The sequence below is a fragment of the Dreissena polymorpha genome, chromosome 13 (genome assembly GCF_020536995.1).
Source record: "Dreissena polymorpha isolate Duluth1 chromosome 13, UMN_Dpol_1.0, whole genome shotgun sequence".
NCBI lineage: Eukaryota > Metazoa > Mollusca > Bivalvia > Myida > Dreissenidae > Dreissena > Dreissena polymorpha.
The window spans coordinates 23,172,688-23,196,689 of record NC_068367.1 but is presented as its reverse complement, the minus strand read 5'-3'; the positions used below and the strand labels follow the sequence as shown (position 1 = coordinate 23,196,689).

The following is a 24,002-nucleotide window of genomic DNA, read 5'->3' as shown; positions in this document are numbered from 1 at the left end:
GGACTCATGGATTCATTAATCATATGGACTTACAAAACTTTTTAATAAATGGACTCACAGTTGAAGGAATTTGATGGGCTTATGACAATGAGAACGGTATTCACGTGTGTACCGACGAACCACTTATCAATAAAGAGTGATAGATCTTTGTGATTCATGGTACACCATTATGCACAAAACAAAAGCCAGCATCATGTACATGAAGTTTGTTTTGATGAGATTTCATTTTTATGAAGCCGCAGTACCATGTAGTGCAGACAATTAATATGAACTTCATTATTGTATCAACAGCACATTATTTCCATTTCACATAGCCCCCCCCCCCGCTGTAATATTTTTTCTTGTTGCATTTTTTGTTGTTGTGTCGACATTCATTTTAAGCCTGCGTGATTGACTATTGAATTCTGGATATCTTCTGAATGTCTTTAACTTTTTCTGTGAAAATCCATCAATGGTTATACTGATATAGGAGATATAGAAGCAAAAAAAAAACAATAAAGGCCAACTTTGCCCTTTTAAGGTGGCTTTGACCTTGAACCAGTGTGATTAACTCATGCCCTCTGCAAATCATCTAAAAGAACTTAAAATTGTTGCTAAACTTCATGAAAACCCTTAAATTGATATGAAAGATGTCGTCAGTATAGCAGACACAACAAGGCTTTGTCAAGCAATATGGTCCCCTACCGGCTCCAGAAATTCCACCATTTTCAGATTAAAAAAAAAATGGTTGCCATAGCAACCACAATTTTTGACATTGGAACAAAATGAAATGACGTGCATAATGTCCATATTGCCATCTATCCTTATTGCAAGTTTCATGAAAAAATATTAAAACCTTTTAAAGTTATCGCAGGATCCAGAAAACCACCATTTTCAGCAGTATTTCTAGTCTATTTGTTGCCATAGCAACCAGAATTTTTGACGTAGGAACAAAAGGAAATGACGTTGATAATGTCCATATTGCCATCTATCCATGTTTCAAGTTTAATTAAAAAATATTTAGAACTTTTAAAGTTATCACAGGATCCAGAAAAGTGTGACAGACAGACAGACTCACAGACAGACAGACAGACAGACACACAGAGCGCAAACCATAAGTCCCCTCTGAAGCTGGTAGGGGACAAAAAAAGACAAGGATATCAGTAAAACTGATGGATGCTCCAAATGATGCTTTGTCGAAACATGGGTTGTGTGGAAAAAATGTGACCTTGAAAAAATCTATTATTAGCCTCAGTGACCTTGACCTCATCAAAAGATAGAGTTCCATGCAAGGTACCTACATGCCAAATATATAAGAGATAGGTCAAATATTGAAGGCGCTATGAGAAACTGTAACCAAAGTGTGACCTTGACAAAATCTATTATAAGCCTCAGTTACCTTGACCTTGACCCCAGTGACCTCAAACCTCATCAAAAGGTAGAGGTCCATGCAAGGTACCTACATGCCAAATATATAAGAGATCGGTAAAATATTGAAGGCGATATGAGAAACTGTAACAAAAGTGTGACAGAAAATCTATTTTTAGCCTCAATGACCTCGACCCCAGTGACATCAAACCTTATTAAAAAGGTAGAGGTCCATGCAAGGTACCTACATGCCAAATATGTAAAAGACCGGTAAAATATTGAAGGTGCTATGAGAAACTGTAACAAAAGTGTGACGGAAAATCTATTATTAGCCTTGGTGGACTTGACCCCAGTGACGTCAAACCTCATCAAAAGGTAGAGGTCAATGCAAGGTACCTTCATGCCAAATATGTAAGTGATCGGTAAAATATAGAAGGCACTATGAGGAACTGTAACAAAAGCGTGACGGAAGGAAGGATGTAAGGAACTACAAACTGGCAACTATATGCTCCCCATATAAATATATGCGGAGCATAAAAATCCAACATTTGACCTAAGTATGACCTTTGACATGTACCTGCATGACCGACTCATGCTTTTTGCACATGTCACAGTAACCTTAAAATGGTGATCAATTTTGGAGACAATCCTTAAAAGGCTATTGGAGATATCCGTAAGGAGTGGACACAAACATGACAACTGCAAACTGACATAGGAATATGGCCATTATCTTGAGCCAGATGACTGACTTATGCCTAGTGCATAGCGTCTGAAGGCCTTTAACATGTGTGGCAAGTTTCATGAAGATCTGTCAAGAGATATAGAGCAAACATGAAAGTGTGAAGGGCAAAAAGAAAGAAAAACTCCATTCCTATAATGCCCCAACCGCTTTGCACTGACCATGCATGGTATTTATAAATATTAAAAAGAACAAAACTTCATACCAATAAACAAAACACACATTTTTTCAATAATATAATAAAATAATAGTTACACAGATCATGAACATATCAACATACAATAGATTCATTTTTCAATAAATTTTGTACCATTATTATAGAAATATTTTATTATTTCCACATGTTTATACATTATAATCACAGGCACAAATGACATCAAATAATTGAGTGTTCTTAAATGGTTCAGCATGAAAATATATTAAGTGACAGAATAATTATAATATACAACAAAGAAGAATAAATCATGTCCTTATTCACATGGTAAAAATGAAATATACAAATATAAAATTACAATATAATTATGAAGTAGAATTATAGGCAGCATTGAAAGGCTTTATGAGATTAAATAATTATATAATATCAACCTTACTAGCAACCTTGCAGCATGTAAGCATGTCCATCTTTCTAGTATAATGTGATTTATGAAGACAAATGTTCTAACGTAATCCTAATCATGATGCATAGTTCAACTTCCAAAAACTCGTACTGAAAAAGAACACTAAATTTACTCTTAAGAATGTCTTTTTGTGGTTGATTTTGGGACAGTCTGAACGGTTTGGTTATTTATATCAGCAATACAATACAAGAATAAATACTTAATCCATCATTTAACAAAGCTGAGCAAATCCTGAGTAATACTGTAAGAAGTTTATAAGTTTATAAAGTCTTTATATATTTACTTATAGAAATAAGTTTAAGATTTTTTAAATTTGATTTGCACTATTTATAAAACAAACAAGTGCTGTTTGTAAAACATGCATGCCCCCATATGGGCTGTCAGTTGTAGTGGCAGCCATTGAGTGAATACGTTTTTTGTCAGTGTGACCTTGACCTTTGACCTAGTGACCTGAAAATCAATAGGGGTAATCTGCCAGTCATGATCAATGTACCAATGAGTTTCATGATCCTAGGCATAAGCATTCTTGAGTTATCATCTGGAAACCATTTTACTGTTTTGAGTAACGGTGACCTTGACCATTGACCTAGTGACCTGAAAATAAATAGGGGTCATTTGCCAGTCATGATCAATGTACCTATGAAGTTTCATGATCTTACGCGTAAGCATTCTTGAGTTATCATCCAGAAACCATTTAACTATTTTGAGTCAGTGACCTTGACCTTTGACCTAGTGACCTGAAAATCAATAGGGGTCATCTGCCAGTCATGATCAATGTACCTATGAAGTTTCATGATTTTAGGCCTAAGCATTAATGAGTTATAATCCGGATACCATTTTAATATTTCGAGTCACTGTGACCTTGACCTTTGACCTAGTGACCTGAAAATCAATAGTGGTCATCTGCCAGTCATGATCATTGTACCTATGAAGTTTCATGATCCTAGGCCTAAGCGTTCTTGAGTAATCATCCGGAAACCATCTGGTGAATGGACCGACAGACGGACCGACCGACAGACATGTGCAAAACAATATACCCCCTCTTCTTCGAAGGGGGGCATAAATATAATATACTACTAATTTATGAATATGAAGAGCTGCAAACTTTTAAAAAGCATTATATATAGCATATTTATTGCTACAATATTTATCAATAATATTAAAAAACTGTAACATTTTAAATATTCTTGTACAAGTTGTCATTCATAGTAAAATAATTTGTGTATGGACCTAACACTAGTAATTAATTTTGAAATAAAAAACACATTTGATCGTCATGTAAAATAATGTTTTTATTACTGTATGGAACATGAGATGAAGAAATAGTGCCCAGTTAAAGCCTTGAAGCCTATGCAAATATATACTATACAGATACAAACCACAGAGTTCAGCAGTCAATGTTCCACCTGTTAATCCTTTACCACTTAGACATGTATTTTCACACATTTTTAGTCCCTTAGAAAGCTACATTTAATCAATTAATTTTTTCATCTCAAAACCTTAGATACTCATGAGCAGCAAACATCATAAAACCTGAACAGACTGTGAGTTACTCGCAGCCTGTTCTGGTTTTATGCTGTTTGCACATAGCCATTTTCACTTTGCTTCCAAGTGGGAAAGGGTAAAGTTACTCTATTCAGTTCATTTGTTTACATTTATCTGGACCAGGATTTGTGCTTATTATGCAAATTTTGAGTTGTCAACCATTCTACAAGCTAACCTAGACAACTCTACCCTAATCAGATCAAATCTACCAAAGTAAAGAAAAATCTGACAGAATCTATATACAATGATACATATAAAACAAAATCTACTGTTAACAACTTCAAGTATCCCTTTTCAGCAGAAATTGGTTGACATTAATTTGTAGTAGAAGGAGAGCAACCCCTACAATATACTGCCCATGACATACAAAAAGAAATCGGACCAGTCATATTAATTTTGTATGACATATTTAATTTATAATATACAAGAGATGTGTTTGTCAGAAACACAATGCCCCCTATTGCGCCACTTTGAAATAAAATTTCAATATATCATTTGGCAGGTTTAGAAATTATCTCCCTTTTAAAGCTTATTACTTCCCTTGGATTGTATTTTTTTTACTTTTGACCTTGAAGGATGACCTTTACCTTTCACCACTCAATATGTGCAGCTTCATGATGAGATACACATGCATGCAAATATCAAGTTGCTCTCTTCAATATTGCAAAAGTTATCGCAAAACTTTAACCAAGGTTTAAGTTTTCGGACAGAATGACAGAGGCCAAAAACAATATGCCCGCGATCCGGGGGCATACAAATTTAAGAAGTGCAATTGATATGCATTGACTATATTGATGGATTCCACGACACTAGAGACAACTTCTGTCTGAAAGCATTTCAGGAATTCAAATTAAATCCATGTTTGTTTTGTGTGTATGAACAAATTGATCATTATGGTCTTTGTTTTGAACTAGAAAGTTGTAACTTAAATTGTGCTGCAAGATCTTTGACGAGACAGGTCCCTACAGTTAACCATGTAATCAGATAATGTTGTGCATGACTACAATGCATACATCAACGCTTTTGAAGGGACCAATGTTTGTGGGATATTTTAACAAATTAAAAGGGGATTATTTAAACAAAATTGTATCAATAACCATATAAATATTGGAAAAGGGGCTAATATCTAACTTCCTGTTAGTTATAATAGAGTAATACACAATGTTATAACAACTTGGCCCCTTGTCTCATATGATATTAACTCAGACATAAGACTTTACCTCAACATGGGCAGTAAAAAAAACAATGAATGCCAAAATTCAGTAAGTGTGTTGTACAAAGCAGTAACACAAGCCTAAACCATTGTAAATTATATATATAACAATCATATAAAATATCCCATTAACAATAATATCTACAGTACGTGAGAAACACAACATAAATATGTTTAAAATGCATAAGTCCTGAAAATTTAACATGATTATATTTGTTAATAAGCGTGCTCAGGTAAAGCCCTTGGTCTATTTAAACTTCCCTTTATCATCTCTAAACATCAACTATCGGATGAAGTGGAAACAGCCATTCAGACCTGATCATCAATACAAAGGCAATAATGCATACAAATTGTGCTATTGGGCAAAATAATTTAGACTCGTTCTGTGAAAATGGGGTTTAATGCATCTGTGTAAAGTGAGGAATGTATAGGCTAATCAGGGACAAAACTTTCTGCCAAAACTGAATTTTTGCTCAGAGACTTCTTTAATACAAAAAATACCATAAAAAGTGGAAAGTGTTGTCCTTGATAAGCCTCATTTATTTTTATTTTAGTAAAAATAACCTGACCTTTATGTGAAACTTTTTACAATGTATCTTCAAATTTCATAGAAAAATTAATTTGTTGTCACAATGTAAAATGCACAACCTGTAATAACATGCTGCAGATCTGTTTATACAATGGAAGCAGAATGAAAACGTTAACCTTAATAAACACAATGTTCACCAAAAAAAAACTGCATCTACAGAACAAATGGTAATTTCATAGAGGTATATATATTGCACATGATATAAAAAACATGAACAATAACCAGGTACATAAATTTCTACTCTACTAAATGCATGACATTATAAATACAAGAGCACCGTATGACGGGTGCCACGATCGGCTGCGAAAGCTTGTCAGAATTCTTTTTTTCTTAGAGGTCACAGTGACCTTGACCTTTGACCTAGTGACCCATAAATGGGTGTGGCGTGTAGAACTCATCAAGGTGCATCTACATATGAAGTTTAAAAGTTGTAGGTGGAAGCACTTTGATTTTAGTGCCAATGTTAAGGTTTTAGCACGACGCCTACGGCGGACGGCGAGCTGGCTATGACAATGCCTCGAGTTTACTCCGAAAACAGCCGAGCTAAAAATGATACTGATATCTCCCCACACAGACCATGTAACACAACTATCCAGTTCTTTTGATATCTTTAATTCTTATCCCTTTATACATTGATTAAAACATTATTTTTTTTTGGGGGGGGGGGAATAAGGAATTTTATTCCATTTTGATGTGGGGGTGAGGCTTGTAAGGATTGATGGTCTATTACCCGACCCTTAAGGTCTATTCTGAACCCCTGAGTTCCAGGGAGTGGTGGTCTATTACCCAACCCTAAAGGTTTATTCTGAACCCCGGAGTCCAGTCAGCAAGTGGGGGCGGGGCTTGTAGGGAGTGGTGGTCTATTACCCAACCCTAAAGGTCTATTCTGAACCCCTGAGTCCAGTCAGCAAGTGGGGGCGGGGCTTGTAGGGAGCGGTGGTCTATTACCCAACCCTAAAGGTCTATTCTAAACCCTTGAGCATTTAGCATTTACATCTATATCAAAAGGAGTGTGTTTCAAAGTGCGCAGCAGACAATATTTCTGATGTAAAAATCCAACCAGAGTGTTTCCCCCTTCAAACATTCCCCATATCGACCAGGGGTGACAATTGTCCCCATTGAAAATCTGGAAAATTAAGCCGGGCCTCTGGGATTGCAGGTCCCCAACGGAGATAAAGGGCAATGCCTCCCTCGAGCCCTCTCTAATTGTGCTATTTTGTAGTTTTTCTAGTTGCAATTTCTGGTGAACACTATCTAAAATATAATTAATCAGACCTTCTGCATCACCGCATGTGTATTCATCATTATAGGTTTGTTTATAACGAATCAAAAAAATAAATTAAATCGGCCAAAAATGCTGTATCCAAAAACAACAATCCACAAAACCTGTGTATTTTGCACATGATATAAAATGTGCTTACCATTTGAATGCCAAAAAATGAAAACCATTTACCTAGCAAATATGTAATCAATACATAATTTGGTTAACATATTGCTTTAAAATATGCTTTTGAACTGCTTTACTTTTCTTATCAATCACTTAGACTATTTCATGATGGTGGACATGTGAAACGTTTTACTTTTAAGAGTTTCGGAAAGAAGTGACGATTTTCCGTCAGTTATCGTTCATGTCTGTTCCATTGGCTAGCCAGAAAGAAATAAATAAAATACCGGGCAAAATCAGTATCAAGCGCAAAGACAATGAAGCTTTAACAATTAATTTTGTTCTCAATTGATAGCCCTTTTAAACAAATTTCCCCCCCCCCTAAAAAAACAACAAAAAAAACCGGATTTTCATTGATCTCAAAATCTACCCTTGTCAGCTGAAATCCAGAATAATACGAAAATTGACACCCCTGTCGACTCACTGTAAGTCCAAAGTTCTGCTTGTGCCCCCAGCTACCACTCAGCAGGGTGTACCATAGGGGGAGCAGACAACGACAACGAGCGAGGCCTGGTATTGTAAAGCGCATGGGGAGGTAAGAGGTTTAGGGTAAGGGGTCGGGTTTGGGTGAGGTTAGCCTTAACCTTAACCCTAACCTAACCATAACCCAGGGTTATCTCCCTTATACCAGGCCTTGCTCGTTGTCGTTGTCCGCTTCCCGTAACATAGACAGGTGCATACTAACCACAGAGATTATACATATGGTAACACATAGGATTGAAATGAAAGTTATTGTTTTAATGGTAAAAATGGTAAACAACATAAGCAACGTTTAGCAGTAAGTTTACACTGAGGCAGTTAGACCAATTTGAAAACAAAAAAAAAACAAGTTTATCAAAAGAACACAAGCACATGAAACACTCTGATCATTGAATTCTAAACTACAATATCAGTGACACAACTCTAGGAGTGCTATACATGATAAACAAGGACTGGATACAATGCGGCCACATCCTTATAAACAAGAAAATATTTCCCATAAGCTCTTGTTCTATTAGTTTTTAGCAATGCTTTTATGTGTTCTAAGACAACACCATGTATTTTCCTTGAACTATTTAATATCTCCCTTTTCCTATTATGTTCTGTATTTGAACAAGTACTGCAAAAGATTGATATTTAAGTGCTTTACTTATATCTTTTGATCCCATTTTATTTGATATAACTGAGGAAACAATTAATTATTAAGACTTAGAACATGAACTGTCAACAGGAGTTCACAAGAAAATAACTTTACAATATTTTAGGTTTGTATTGATTTAAAATAAAATGGATTTCTTAATTCATATCATTTATTAAATGTATGTGGTAGTTTCATTTATCATATTCTTTCTCTCTTTTACAAGCTAGAATTTATGGTTACCTTGCGGTTTTATAATTGTGTATTTGCTTATACCAATCCTTTCAGATATAACATTTGATCTAAAAGTTCCACTTCAGGTAACCTGAATTCAATATTTACATAAAGGGTTGTATGAACCAAATAATCTATTAAAATCCTTTAAATAGAGCTCCCTGGGCATGTTTTCAATAACTTTTTCTAAGACTTAACACTTAAATCAAGAAAACTCTTCCCTTTAAAGACTGCTTTAATCTAACTACAACTATAACAAGAAACCGTCGGAGACGGGTGATGCTCCCCAAAGTGTTTTTTTGTCACAATATTGCACTATATATTCAGATAAAAGGAAACGTCTAGTAGTTGGGGGGACAAGAATTGCACTATATGTACAGTTAATGGAAAATTTCAAAGGGCCATAACTCTGTAAATTATCATCTGACCAGAGCCCACTGATAATATGCACATCTCCTCTTGGTACTGAAGCTTCCCATAAAGTTTCATTGAATTCTGGTCATTAGTTGCTGAGAAATAGCCCGGACAAGAATTGTGCACGGACGGACGGACACACACACGGACAGACGAAGCGGCAACTATATGCTACCCCCCAAAAAAATTGGGGGAGCATAATAAAACTATTGTCTGTTTGTTTGTTTGTAGGATTTTTCACTGTTTTAATTATTTGTTGAAACTAGCTTGGTAGTCGCTAACTTTTCCTATTAAATTCATAAAAAATTACCACAATTTATTAATAACATAAGTTTCATTGTTACCCAACTTTATTTTGGGTCAAGGAATGGTTTCACCAGCAATTGCACAGTAGACATTAACAAATATCTAATATCACAATGTTCAGCTGGATAATCCACGGGACGTTATCCGTTCTAGTCCAATGTTCGAACACAAAAGTGGAAGTTATACTCGCGACCTCTGTGCCCTTTTTGCCGTCACCCTCGCTCACAGCTCCTGCACGTAACTCTCCGGGAAGACACCTGACCTGCCGTTACACTCACCCTGCCACCAGCCATTGCCAAGCTTCTCAGTGATGTTGATGATGTCACCTACAGCATTGTGAAACATGTAGTTAATGTCCAGGTAAATATAATAATAGGTCCAAGCTTCTCTGTGATGTTGATGATGTCACCTACAGCATTGTGAAACATGTAGTTAATGTCCAGGTAAATATAATAATAGGTCCAAGCTTCTCTGTGATGTTGATGATGTCACCTACAGCATTGTGAAACATGTAGTTAATGTCCAGGTAAATATAATAATAGGTCCAAGCTTCTCAGTGATGTTGATGATGTCATCTAAACCATTGTGAAACATGTAGTTAATGTCAAGGTAAATATAATAATAGGTCCAAGCTTCTCTGTGATGTTGATGATGTCATCTAAACCATTGTGAAACATGTAGTTAATGTCAAGGTAAATATAATAATAGTTCCAAGCTTCTCTGTGATGTTGATGATGTCACCTACAGCATTGTGAAACATGTAGTTAATGTCCAGGTAAATATAATAATAGGTCCAAGCTTCTCTGTGATGTTGATGATGTCACCTACAGCATTGTGAAACATGTAGTTAATGTCCAGGTAAATATAATAATAGGTCCAAGCTTCTCAGTGATGTTGATGATATCACCTACAGCATTGTGAAACATGTAGTTAATGTCCAGGTAAATATAATAATAGTTCCAAGCTTCTCTGTGATGTTGATGATGTCACCTACAGCATTGTGAAACATGTAGTTAATGTCCAGGAAAATATAATAATAGTTCCAAGCTTCTCTGTGATGTTGATGATGTCACCTACAGCATTGTGAAACATGTAGTTAATGTCAAGGTAAATATAATAATAGGTCCAAGCTTCTCTGTGATGTTGATGATGTCACCTACAGCATTGTGAAACATGTAGTTAATGTCCAGGTAAATATAATAATAGTTCCAAGCTTCTCTGTGATGTTGATGATGTCACCTACAGCATTGTGAAACATGGAGTTAATGTCAAGGTAAATATAATAATAGTTCCAAGCTTCTCTGTGATGTTGATGATGTCACCTACAGCATTGTGAAACATGTAGTTAATGTCAAGGTAAATATAATAATAGGTCCAAGCTTCTCTGTGATGTTGATGATGTCACCTACAGCATTGTGAAACATGTAGTTAATGTCAAGGTAAATATAATAATAGGTCCAAGCTTCTCTGTGATGTGCATGATGTCACATACAGCATTGTGAAACATGTAGTTAATGTCAAGGTAAATATAATAATAGGTCCAAGCTTCTCTGTGATGTTGATGATGTCACCTACAGCATTGTGAAACATGTAGTTAATGTCCAGGTAAATATAATAATAGTGTCAAGCTTCTCTGTGATGTTGATGATGTCACCTACAGCATTGTGAAACATGTAGTTAATGTCAAGGTAAATATAATAATAGGTCCAAGCTTCTCTGTGATGTTGATGATGTCACCTACAGCATTGTGAAACATGTAGTTAATGTCAAGGTAAATATAATAATAGGTCCAAGCTTCTCTGTGATGTTGATGATGTCACCTACAGCATTGTGAAACATGTAGTTAATGTCAAGGTAAATATAATAATAGTTCCAAGCTTCTCTGTGATGTTGATGATGTCACCTACAGCATTGTGAAACATGTAGTTAATGTCAAGGTAAATATAATAATAGTTCCAAGCTTCTCAGTGATGTTGATGATGTCATCTAAACCATTGTGAAACATGTAGTTAATGTCAAGGTAAATATAATAATAGGTCCAAGCTTCTCTGTGATGTTGATGATGTCACCTACAGCATTGTGAAACATGTAGTTAATGTCCAGGTAAATATAATAATAGGTCCAAGCTTCTCTGTGATGTTGATGATGTCACCTACAGCATTGTGAAACATGTAGTTAATGTCAAGGTAAATATAATAATAGGTCCAAGCTTCTCTGTGATGTTGATGATGTCACCTACAGCATTGTGAAACATGTAGTTAATGTCCAGGTAAATATAATAATAGGTCCAAGCTTCTCTGTGATGTTGATGATGTCACCTACAGCATTGTGAAACATGTAGTTAATGTCAAGGTAAATATAATAATAGGTCCAAGCTTCTCTGTGATGTTGATGATGTCACCTACAGCATTGTGAAACATGTAGTTAATGTCAAGGTAAATATAATAATAGGTCCAAGCTTCTCTGTGATGTTGATGATGTCACCTACAGCATTGTGAAACATGTAGTTAATGTCAAGGTAAATATAATAATAGTTCCAAGCTTCTCTGTGATGTTGATGATGTCACCTACAGCATTGTGAAACATGTAGTTAATGTCAAGGTAAATATAATAATAGTTCCAAGCTTCTCAGTGATGTTGATGATGTCATCTAAACCATTGTGAAACATGTAGTTAATGTCAAGGTAAATATAATAATAGGTCCAAGCTTCTCTGTGATGTTGATGATGTCACCTACAGCATTGTGAAACATGTAGTTAATGTCCAGGTAAATATAATAATAGGTCCAAGCTTCTCAGTGATGTTGATGATGTCACCTACAGCATTGTGAAACATGTAGTTAATGTCCAGGTAAATATAATAATAGTTCCAAGCTTCTCTGTGATGTTGATGATGTCACCTACAGCATTGTGAAACATGTAGTTAATGTCCAGGAAAATATAATAATAGTTCCAAGCTTCTCTGTGATGTTGATGATGTCACCTACAGCATTGTGAAACATGTAGTTAATGTCAAGGTAAATATAATAATAGGCCCAAGCTTCTCTGTGATGTTGATGATGTCACCTACAGCATTGTGAAACATGTAGTTAATGTCCAGGTAAATATAATAATAGTTCCAAGCTTCTCTGTGATGTTGATGATGTCACCTACAGCATTGTGAAACATGGAGTTAATGTCAAGGTAAATATAATAATAGTTCCAAGCTTCTCTGTGATGTTGATGATGTCACCTACAGCATTGTGAAACATGTAGTTAATGTCAAGGTAAATATAATAATAGGTCCAAGCTTCTCTGTGATGTTGATGATGTCACCTACAGCATTGTGAAACATGTAGTTAATGTCAAGGTAAATATAATAATAGGTCCAAGCTTCTCTGTGATGTGCATGATGTCACCTACAGCATTGTGAAACATGTAGTTAATGTCAAGGTAAATATAATAATAGGTCCAAGCTTCTCTGTGATGTTGATGATGTCACCTACAGCATTGTGAAACATGTAGTTAATGTCCAGGTAAATATAATAATAGTGTCAAGCTTCTCTGTGATGTTGATGATGTCACCTACAGCATTGTGAAACATGTAGTTAATGTCAAGGTAAATATAATAATAGGTCCAAGCTTCTCTGTGATGTTGATGATGTCACCTACAGCATTGTGAAACATGTAGTTAATGTCAAGGTAAATATAATAATAGGTCCAAGCTTCTCTGTGATGTTGATGATGTCACCTACAGCATTGTGAAACATGTAGTTAATGTCAAGGTAAATATAATAATAGTTCCAAGCTTCTCTGTGATGTTGATGATGTCACCTACAGCATTGTGAAACATGTAGTTAATGTCAAGGTAAATATAATAATAGTTCCAAGCTTCTCAGTGATGTTGATGATGTCATCTAAACCATTGTGAAACATGTAGTTAATGTCAAGGTAAATATAATAATAGGTCCAAGCTTCTCTGTGATGTTGATGATGTCACCTACAGCATTGTGAAACATGTAGTTAATGTCCAGGTAAATATAATAATAGGTCCAAGCTTCTCTGTGATGTTGATGATGTCACCTACAGCATTGTGAAACATGTAGTTAATGTCAAGGTAAATATAATAATAGGTCCAAGCTTCTCTGTGATGTTGATGATGTCACCTACAGCATTGTGAAACATGTAGTTAATGTCCAGGTAAATATAATAATAGGTCCAAGCTTCTCTGTGATGTTGATGATGTCACCTACAGCATTGTGAAACATGTAGTTAATGTCAAGGTAAATATAATAATAGGTCCAAGCTTCTCTGTGATGTTGATGATGTCATCTACAGCATTGTGAAACATGTAGTTAATGTCAAGGTAAATATAATAATAGTTCCAAGCTTCTCTGTGATGTTGATGATGTCACCTACAGCATTGTGAAACATGGAGTTAATGTCAAGGTAAATATAATAATAGTTCCGAGCTTCTCTGTGATGTTGATGATGTCACCTACAGCATTGTGAAACATGTAGTTAATGTCCAGGTAATTATAATAATAGGTCCAAGCTTCTCAGTGATGTGCATGATGTCACCTACAGCATTGTGAAACATGGAGTTAATGTCAAGGTTAATATAATAATAGTTCCGAGCTTCTCTGTGATGTTGATGATGTCACCTACAGCATTGTGAAACATGTAGTTAATGTCAAGGTAAATATAATAATAGTTCCAAGCTTCTCAGTGATGTGCATGATGTCACCTACAGCATTGTGAAACATGGAGTTAATGTCAAGGTAAATATAATAATAGTTCCGAGCTTCTCTGTGATGTTGATGATGTCACCTACAGCATTGTGAAACATGTAGTTAATGTCCAGGTAAATATAATAATAGTTCCAAGCTTCTCAGTGATGTGCATGATGTCACCTACAGCATTGTGAAACATGGAGTTAATGTCAAGGTAAATATAATAATAGTTCCGAGCTTCTCTGTGATGTTGATGATGTCACCTACAGCATTGTGAAACATGTAGTTAATGTCCAGGTAAATATAATAATAGGTCCAAGCTTCTCTGTGATGTTGATGATGTCACCTACAGCATTGTGAAACATGTAGTTAATGTCAAGGTAAATATAATAATAGGTCCAAGCTTCTCTGTGATGTTGATGATGTCACCTACAGCATTGTGAAACATGTAGTTAATGTCCAGGAAAATATAATAATAGTTCCAAGCTTCTCAGTGATGTTGATGATGTCACCTACAGCATTGTGAAACATGTAGTTAATGTCAAGGTAAATATAATAATAGTTCCAAGCTTCTCTGTGATGTTCATGATGTCACCTACAGCATTGTGAAACATGTAGTTAATGTCAAGGTAAATATAATAATAGTGTCAAGCTTCTCTGTGATGTTGATGATGTCATCTAAACCATTGTGAAACATGTAGTTAATGTCAAGGTAAATATAATAATAGTTCCAAGCTTCTCTGTGATGTTGATGATGTCATCTATAGTATTGTGAAACATGTAGTTAATGTCAAGGTAAATATAATAATAGTTCCAAGCTTCTCTGTGATGTTGATGATGTCATCTAAAGCATATTGGGAAACATAAGATTAACCCTTGCCCACTCACAAGCAAAGTGGAAGAGGCTATGTGCAAAAGCATAAAACAAGAACAGCCTGCAAGTAACTCGCAGTCATATCAGTTTCTATGCTGTTTGCTGCTCATCAGTATCTAAGGGTTGGAAATGAAGCCTTGAAAACTTGAATCTAGTAAATAAGGCCTTTAATTAAAATTAACTTTCTAAGGGACTACAATTGTCAAAATACACGTATCTAAGTGGTTAAGGGTTAATGATCAATATCACATGACAGGGGTTCTGAAATAAGCTGTCCGAGTTGTCCGAGTTGTCGATTTCCCCTTCCGGACAAGCAGTTTTTCAAAGCTGGCTTGTCCGGGGACAAGTAAAATTTCTGTGGTAAACATTTTTTGAGAACTAAACTACTCCATTTTCCAAAAATCAAAAACGAAAGTTTATATAAATAGCTTATTTAATTAATCTGTGGACTGGTGCAACAGCAAGGTAGGTAATTTTCCGATAATAATTATTTAATGTAGTAAACCACTCCAGGCGTATATAGCAACAGCCAATCACTCATAAGATAACATTTTTAGTAGAGAAACCAGCACACATGTGTATAGCAGCAGTCAACCACGCATAAGATAGCATGTTTCCTACGTTGAAAATCGCCGCATACATGTTCTACCGACATGCAGCAAACATTAGTGTTTTTTTAATAAAACCACTTCCATGTCAAGCTATGACGCGAATCAGACCAATGATAAAATCAGTTTTGCGTCGAAGAAGAAGAGAAAAACCAAGTATGAATATGATTAAGCCAACAACGCCAAGCGGAAATGAGGATTTGTTGAGTCTTGTCTAATTGATTTCCCTTAGCCTGAAAAAGTTGCCGGTGTTTGCAAAAATAGTTAAATTAGAAGTTAATAAACGTGCATGTTTGTAATATTTGCATAATTAGTAATGATCTTTTCCTTTATTCATCTTAAAAGTACGGACAAGTACTTCTTTGGTACGGACAAGTGAATTTGTGGGTCCAACTTGTCCATGGACAAGTAGACTCTTAAAATATTTCAGAACCCCTGCATGACTGCAATTTAACATGGTATGGTGTGTACTGTTTGTGACCATGTTTTAACACCTTAAAGCATTGTGCACTAAAGCTTTAGATTACCACTATGCAAGCATTTTCCCTTTCAAAATATACATTTATTCTGGTACAAATTTCATTTTTGTTTTATTGTTGCACATCTACACTTTTATGGAAATGACATGTTTTAGGTTTCAATTCAATCAATTTATAAGTGTGGAAGAAGTTAACTCCACAAATGTATATGATTTCATGGGGACAAATAACTGCACCTACAGACTGACCAACAGGATGAAACATACACATGTACATAGCTCCTCCCTGCGCTTGCATACTAATGCAAGTATTTACAAGCATATGATGCATACATTCAACAAGAGGGCCATGATGGCCCTGAATCGCTCACCTGACTCATTAAGATCAGATGAAAACTATGACCTCTATTGTCTACACAATGTTTTTCTATGATTTGACCTAGTGACCTAGTTCCTGACTCTAGATGACCCAAATACAATCCCAATCCAGATTTCATCAAGATAAACATTCTGACCACAGTTCATAAATATTGGATGAAAACTGTGACCTCTATTGTCAACACAAGGTTTTTCTATTTATTTGACCTAGATTTTTACCCCAGATGACCCAAATACAATCCCACCCAGATTTCATCAAGAATTCTGACCAAATTTCATAAAGGATTGGATGAAAACTGTGATCTCTAATGTCTACACAAGGTTTTTCTATTATTTGACCTAGTGACCTAGTTTTTGACCCCAGATGACCCAAATAAAATCCCAACCCAGATTTCATCAAGATAAACATTCTGACCAAATTTCATAAAGATTGGATGAAAACTGTGACCTCTATTGTCTACAGAAGGTTGTTCTATTATTTGACCTAGTGACCTTGTTTTTGACCCCAGATGACCCAAATACAATCCCAAACCGGATTTCATCAAGATAAACATTTTGACCAAATTTCATCAAGATTGGATGCTAACTGTGACCTCTACTGTCAACACAAATAAATTGTTGACGGACGGACGCACAGACACACGCCGGCACGCACAACGGACGCCGGACATCACACGATCACATAAGCTCACCGTGTCACTTCATGACAGGTGACCTAAAAATATGTGTCGGAGATAAACTCGGAGATAAACATGAACAGTTGTGGTTAAAATCCCATAGAAACAAGGGCTGTTTGTAAAACATGCATGCCCCCCTATATGGGCTATAAGTTGTAGTAGCAGCCATTGTGTGAATACGTTTTTTGTCACTGTGAATGGTGGTGGTGGTGGTGTTGGTGTAGTAGTAGTAGTAGTAGTAGTAGTAGTAGTAGTAGTAGTAGTAGTAGTAATAGTAGTTGTAGTAGTAGTAGTAGTAGTAGTAGTAGTAGTAGTAGTAGTAGTAGTAGTAGTAGAAGTAGTAGTAGTAGTAGTAGTAGTAGAAGTAGTAGAAGTAGTAGTAGTAGTAGTAGTAGTAGTAGTAGTAGTAGTAGTAGTAGTAGAAGTAGTGGTGGTAGTAGTAGTAGTAGTAGTAGTGGTAAAAGTAGTAGTAGTAGTGGCAGAAGTAGTAGAAATAGTAATAGTAAGACGTGGTGGTGGTGGTGGTGGTGGTTGTGGTGGTGGTGGTGGTGGTGGTGGTGGTAGTAGTAGTAGTACTAGTAGTAGTAGTACTAGTAGTAGTAGTAGTAGTAGTAGTAGTAGTAGTAGTAGTAGTAGTAGTAGTAGTAGTAGTAGTAGTAGTGGTAGTAGTAGTAGAAGTAGTAGTAGTAGTAGTAGTGGTAGAAGTAGTAGTAGTAGTAGTAGTAGTAGTAGTAGTAGTAGTAGTAGCAGTAGCAGTAGCAGAAGCAGTAGCAGCATTACAAGACCAATACTTAAGAATGATCAAATGGGAAAAGGTAACCTAGCACTGGCAGTAAATATGGGGCTCATTTACAGGTCAGATTTGGAATCTCTGCTGTAAAATGAGATTTTGAATGAATTAAAGGGAGGCAAATCTGTAATAAAAAGAACATGCATAAACCGTAGTTGTTTCCCTTGTTTGAACCATGCTAAATCCTTACAAGTTTGGAAAGAATTGGATGAAAAATTTGGACTTTATTGCATTAACACCATTTTCTCAATTCAAGGGGAGGTAATTCTGTACTTCATGGACCAATAATGCTCATTTTTTGTAGGATTCTTTGAACAACTTTTTCAGGGGAGCCTTCAAAGGTCATCCCTGTGAAATTTTTTGAAAATCTGATGAGCGGTTTCTGACAAGAAGATTTTTTAAGGTTTTTACCATATATGGTCATGGCGGCCATCTTGGTTATGTGATCAATTTTTTTTTAACAATTCTTTTGTCCCATGACCTAGGGATGCTCCACATGAATTTAAGTTGAAATTGGCTCAATGGTTTAGTAGAAGAAGATGTTTACAAATTGTTTACAGACAGACGGACGGACGCCGGACGCTGAGTGATCACAATAGCTCACCCCGAGCTATCGCTCAGGTGAGCTAAAAAAGCAGTAACAAAATAAGAGGATCACTGTGTGTGAACATTTTGTATAATAAATAAATTGTACCTCTATTCTTCATGGTGATAATATATTTTAAGTTTCAAATTAATTTCTTGAGAAATGTGGAAGTAGTTAACTTCTAAAACTTTTGAAGCCGGACCAACCAACCAACAGAGGGACTACTTGTGAAGGTATAATAACAGATATATTGCTTCAAGTAAGCCCTACCTGTGTGAATGGCGAGGTCCCCATGTTCAACTGCCTGATAGTCGAAAATGGCCCTGCATCTCCCCAGCATCCCAGTAGGCGAGGGAGGGTCATCAAACTCATCATCATCTGAAACATAGGAATAACGCTCTCAGAAAACAGGTTTAATTCATGGTCCTAAAGTGTTGTCCCAGATCAGCTTATGAAGTCCGCACAGGCTAATCAGGGACCGCCTAAACTGAATTTTCATATGGAGTCTTCCTTTAAACAAAAATTACAATAAAAATGGAAAGTAACATCCCTGATTAGCCTATGAAGACTGCACAGGCTTAGCTGGAATGACACTTTATGCACATGCATTAACTCTTCCAGTGCTGGAACCGGATTTTGAAGACCTTTGAAAACAGTTTGGATCCAGATGAGATGCCACAGAACGTGGCGTCTCATCAGGATCCAAACTGTTTGCTATTCTGATAGTATTCTTTGAAAAAAAATCAAAGAAAATGCTAATTTAAGAAATTCAGCAAATGACATTTTAGCAGACGACAAATTTCCCAGCATGCAAAGGGTTTAAGAGCAAGGCACATATAATGAAAGACATGCAGCATGAATTCACAAACTAAAATGTCCATTTCTATAACAACTGTTGAGCTATTTCTTGGTTTATTCTAGTCTAATTAATATGTGGTTGTGATACACATTACACATATATAATACAAATGCATTACTACATATATAATACAAACACAGAATATTCAACTTTGCAAATCATCAACCAATGCAATGCTTTTCACTTTTCAGAAAATGAATTTAATTTTTCTTAATATTTGACTGGGATCCTTTTTCAAAGACTTAGATCTGTTCTCACCTGTCCACTATAAGAAATTTGACTTAAGAAGAAAGAATTTCCCCATTTTAATCATGGAAAAGAAGCCAGTCATCATTTAGGAATCTTAGCAATTACATGAACTATGAATGTATAGAGGGAATATTGAAAATCAGAGCTCAGCATTACAATGCATAACTCTTAATGACAGAACGTGGATTTTTATAGATTTTACATTAACAAGAGCTGTGTTTATGAAACACAATGCACCCTACTGCACCGCTTTGAAGTCATATATTTGACCTTTGACCTTGAAGCATGACATTGACCTTTCACCACTTAAAATGTGCAGCTCCATGAGATACACATGCATGCCAAATATCAAGTTGCTGTCTTCAATATTGTAATAGTTATGACAAAGGTTAAAGTTTTGAACAGACACACACAATGGCAGACAGACAGACAGGCCAAAAAGAATATACCCCTGATCATTCGACCCTGGGTCATAAAAATCCCATGTACACATGAAAAATGTACCACTATTTTTGTCTATCTTTTGTATGTGTGAAATGTATACCGATATTATCATCCATGCCGACGGTTGCTAGGGAGCTCAGTGTGACACTGGTGGCATCGTACCCAGAGTCTCCTGCGGAGGCCAGGTTGGGGGGCAGCTTTAACAGACTCACCAGCATGCCCTGAAAGAAACAAAGGTCAGGGGTTAAGGAAATAAGCCGTGGTCTGGGAAAACACGGCTTTATGCATGTGCCTAAAATGTCATCCAAAGATACCCTGTGCAGTTCCCTTACATTAATTAACTTATCCCGAACGGATCGAGAAAAAGTAAAAAACAGTGTGGCAGTTTATTTATAGGTAAAAGACAGACAGCTCAGTTGGTAGAGCACTGGACTACAAATACGAGGAATGCATGTTTGATTTGGATCCCCCGCATGACCACCAAACTTGTGTAGGGATTTGTCATGAAATCCTTTACATCACCAATCTCTCCCACCCCTGAATCAAGTAGGGCAGTTGTCAGTGAAATGAATGAGTACTTAGTAATGGTAAAACCAGCAAACCCAAGAAAAAAGTTAGTTGGTTAACTGACAGGACTGATATACTGTTGAAAAGAGTAAAAACCTAAAAAAAAAACAAACAAACAAAAGCAGAGATCCATGGCATTTTCTTTTACTGAATATTAAGAAACCAAATTAGCCTCATCATGTTAAAATGAGTCTTATGCCATGTGCGTCCAGCAGTTGTGCAGTATGGTGAAAAACAACCCTTTCGCTAATGAGATTGCAAAACCTTGTGTGACTTCAAGCAGACAGGATGGCTCCAGACCAGACTTTGCTGGCATAAGACCCATTTTTGCAATGCACAACTCAACTGAACACCTGCAACTAACTGAAACATACTTTTATGCTATAAATGATCTGAAATAAAAAGCATGTAGCTTACCATCACACTATTGAGCCTTATTCTGGGTAAACTGTGTTAATTCATGTGTGTTAAGTGTAATTCCAGATTAGCCTGTGCAGTCCCTACAATGCTTATCAGGGACCACACTTTCAGCTTTAATGGAATACTTTGTTTGAATGGAAATAACTTCTTAGCAAAAATCCAGTGATGAAGGAAAGCGTCATCCCTGTTTAGCCTGAGCGGACTGCATAGAGGCTACACTTCACTCACATGCATCAACCCAGTTTTATCAGAACACGGCACTCTCTCACCTGTTTGTCTCGGGCCTGCTCTATGTATTTGGAAAACTTAAACGCAGGTTTGTGGCCTCCATCAATACTGGCCAGACTGGTGGCTATCTTGTAGTGGTTAGCCTCCAAGAAGTTCATCATGAATATCACCTGATACCAAAAAGGGTTAAACACTTAACCACTCAGATACATACCTTGACACATTTGCAGTCGCTTAGAAAATCAAATTAAATTTAAGTCTGTTCTTACTGAATTCAAGTTTTAAAAGTTTCATTTCAAACTCTAAGGAACTGTTCTGGTTTTATACTGATTGCAAAGAGCCATTTACACTTTGCCTCTCAGAGCAGGAAAAGGTTTAACAGCTCCTCTTTTTGTTTTTCTTAACATTTCATCAATGTCAATGATTTTTATCAAATAAAAGCTTAGCATGTGTACGCTAATTTGTTAATTCAATACATGTAGATTTAAAGCAAGCTTTCATAATCACCCATTTATCTGACATACTAGCTTGAATGTGATTTACTCCAAGACCAAAACTATTTAAGTGACTTCAATCTACATTTATGCACTATGTGAATAAATCCCCTCAAGATCCAAGACTCACCTGAGTTAATCTCTGCCTGGTATCTTCCTGGGCGTCTTGGTCTGCAAAGTTTGGTCTCTCTTTGTACACCCCCACTAACTTCTCCACACCTGAAATCCATTTCACAATAAGGAAAATTCATAGGGGTTATCCAGATGTTAATTATAATATATTCACATAAAAAAAATGGGTCTTTTGCCATATATAACTAGAGCTTTGTCACAGACGTGAAATATACCCCCACGTGCCGCATTGACACAGACTATTTTGCATGCTGTCTTCACAAAAGAGAATCTAATTTATGGCGATTTTTAAAGAATTATTATGCCAATATCATTTAGGACCTTTGAACTCAAAGTGTGACCTTGACCTTGGAAATATTGACATAATTCTTTTGTGCGACACACTGTCCAATGATGGGGAACAAATAATTTTAAAATGTCACAAAAAAGTTATGGCCCGGACAAGCTCATTTATGGCCATTTTTTACCTTTGAACTCAGTGTGACCTTGACCTTGGAGATATCGACATAATTCTTTAGCGCGACACACCGTCCAATGTTAATGAACAAATGTGCCAAATGATTTGAAAATCTCAAAATGAACGACAAAGTTATGGCCCAGACAAGCTCATTTATGGCAATTTTTTACCTTTGAACTCAAAGTGTGACCTTGACCTTGGAGATATCGACATAATTATTTAGCGCGACACACAGTCCAATAATGGTGAAAAAATGTTAGCTCATTTATGGCAATTTTTTACCTTTGAACTCAAAGTGTGACCTTGACCTTGGAAATATCGACATAATTGTTTAGCGCAACACACCGTCCAATAATGGTGAAAAAATGTGCCAAATGATTTTAAAATCTCACAATGAACGACATAGTTATTGCCCTGACAAGCTCATGTATGGCCATTTTTGACCTTTGAACTCAAGTGTGACCTTGACCTTGGAGATATCGACGTAATTCTTTCGTGCGACACACTGTCCAATGATGGTGAACAAATGTGCCATATGATTTTAAAATCTCACAAGGAACAACATAGTTATTGCCCTGACAAGATTTCGGGACAGACCGACTGACCGACAGACCGACCGACAGACAGACCGACAAAGTGACTCCTATATAGCCCCCATTACCAATGGTAATGGAGGTATAACTAGCGTAGCTCTGTGTAGTCTGGTAAGGAGTTCTGCTGCCTGCTATTAGGTAACACATGGTTTCGTGGTCTCATTAGCAAACATTATAGCTCCAAATCAGACTGTGCATATGCACAGGCTTGTTTGAAGCTTTGCTGGCTGCTGATGTCCATCACATTGTTTTTTTTTAAATAATCTTATTTGTTTAGCATGAAGAAATATGATTACCCCATTTCCATTCATATTCATTTCCATTATATTTTTGACATGTATGAGATTCGGATTGTATAAAATACATTTGGCGGTTTCTGTAGAATATCAATATTGATACATATGCAATCTGAAAATTTGATATTTTGATGAATGGCACAGCCATGAGTAAAAACGTACATTTTTGTGATCACGCGTAATTAAAACAAGAGCTGTCACCATAGGATGACTTATGCCCCCTATAAACGCTGGATAGAAGTTATGAGCTTTTTTCGAAACCTAAACGCAGATTTCGAAACCTAAACGTGGACCTTAAGTTCAAGGTCAAGGTCACAGGGGTCGAAATTTGTGTGTGTATGGAAAGGCCTTGTCCATATACACATGCATACCAAATATGAAGGTTATATCTCAAGGGGCATAGAAGTTATGAGCATTTTTCGAAACCTAAACGCAGATTTCGAAACCTAAACGTGGACCCTAACTTCAAGGTAAAGGTCACAGGGTTTAACAATTTTGTGCGTATGGAAAGGCCTTGTCCATATACACATGCATACCAAATATGAAGGTTATATCTAAAGGGACATAGAAGTTATGAGCATTTTCCGAAACCTAAA

General features: G+C 36.2%; 1 protein-coding gene across 4 annotated transcripts in view; it reads right to left on the bottom strand.

Annotated features, from left to right (window-relative positions):
* Positions 1-2,290: 2,290 nt before the first annotated feature.
* Positions 2,291-24,002, bottom strand: part of LOC127855114 (nostrin-like) — a 66,028-nt gene continuing 44,316 nt past the window's right edge. For 2 of the 4 annotated variants that reach the window (XM_052390489.1, XM_052390487.1), the window contains exons 12-16: positions 22,059-22,147; positions 21,476-21,604; positions 20,320-20,440; positions 18,938-19,045; positions 2,291-9,891 (exon numbers count right to left, since the gene is read on the bottom strand). In XM_052390489.1, the coding sequence (XP_052246449.1) occupies positions 9,788-9,891; positions 18,938-19,045; positions 20,320-20,440; positions 21,476-21,604; positions 22,059-22,147 (551 nt within the window). In that variant the 3' untranslated portion in view covers positions 2,291-9,787. Of the gene's footprint in view, positions 9,892-14,620; positions 14,789-18,937; positions 19,046-20,319; positions 20,441-21,475; positions 21,605-22,058; positions 22,148-24,002 lie in introns of those variants that run through there. The other 2 variants (XR_008037354.1, XM_052390488.1) reach the window with 2 other exon arrangements.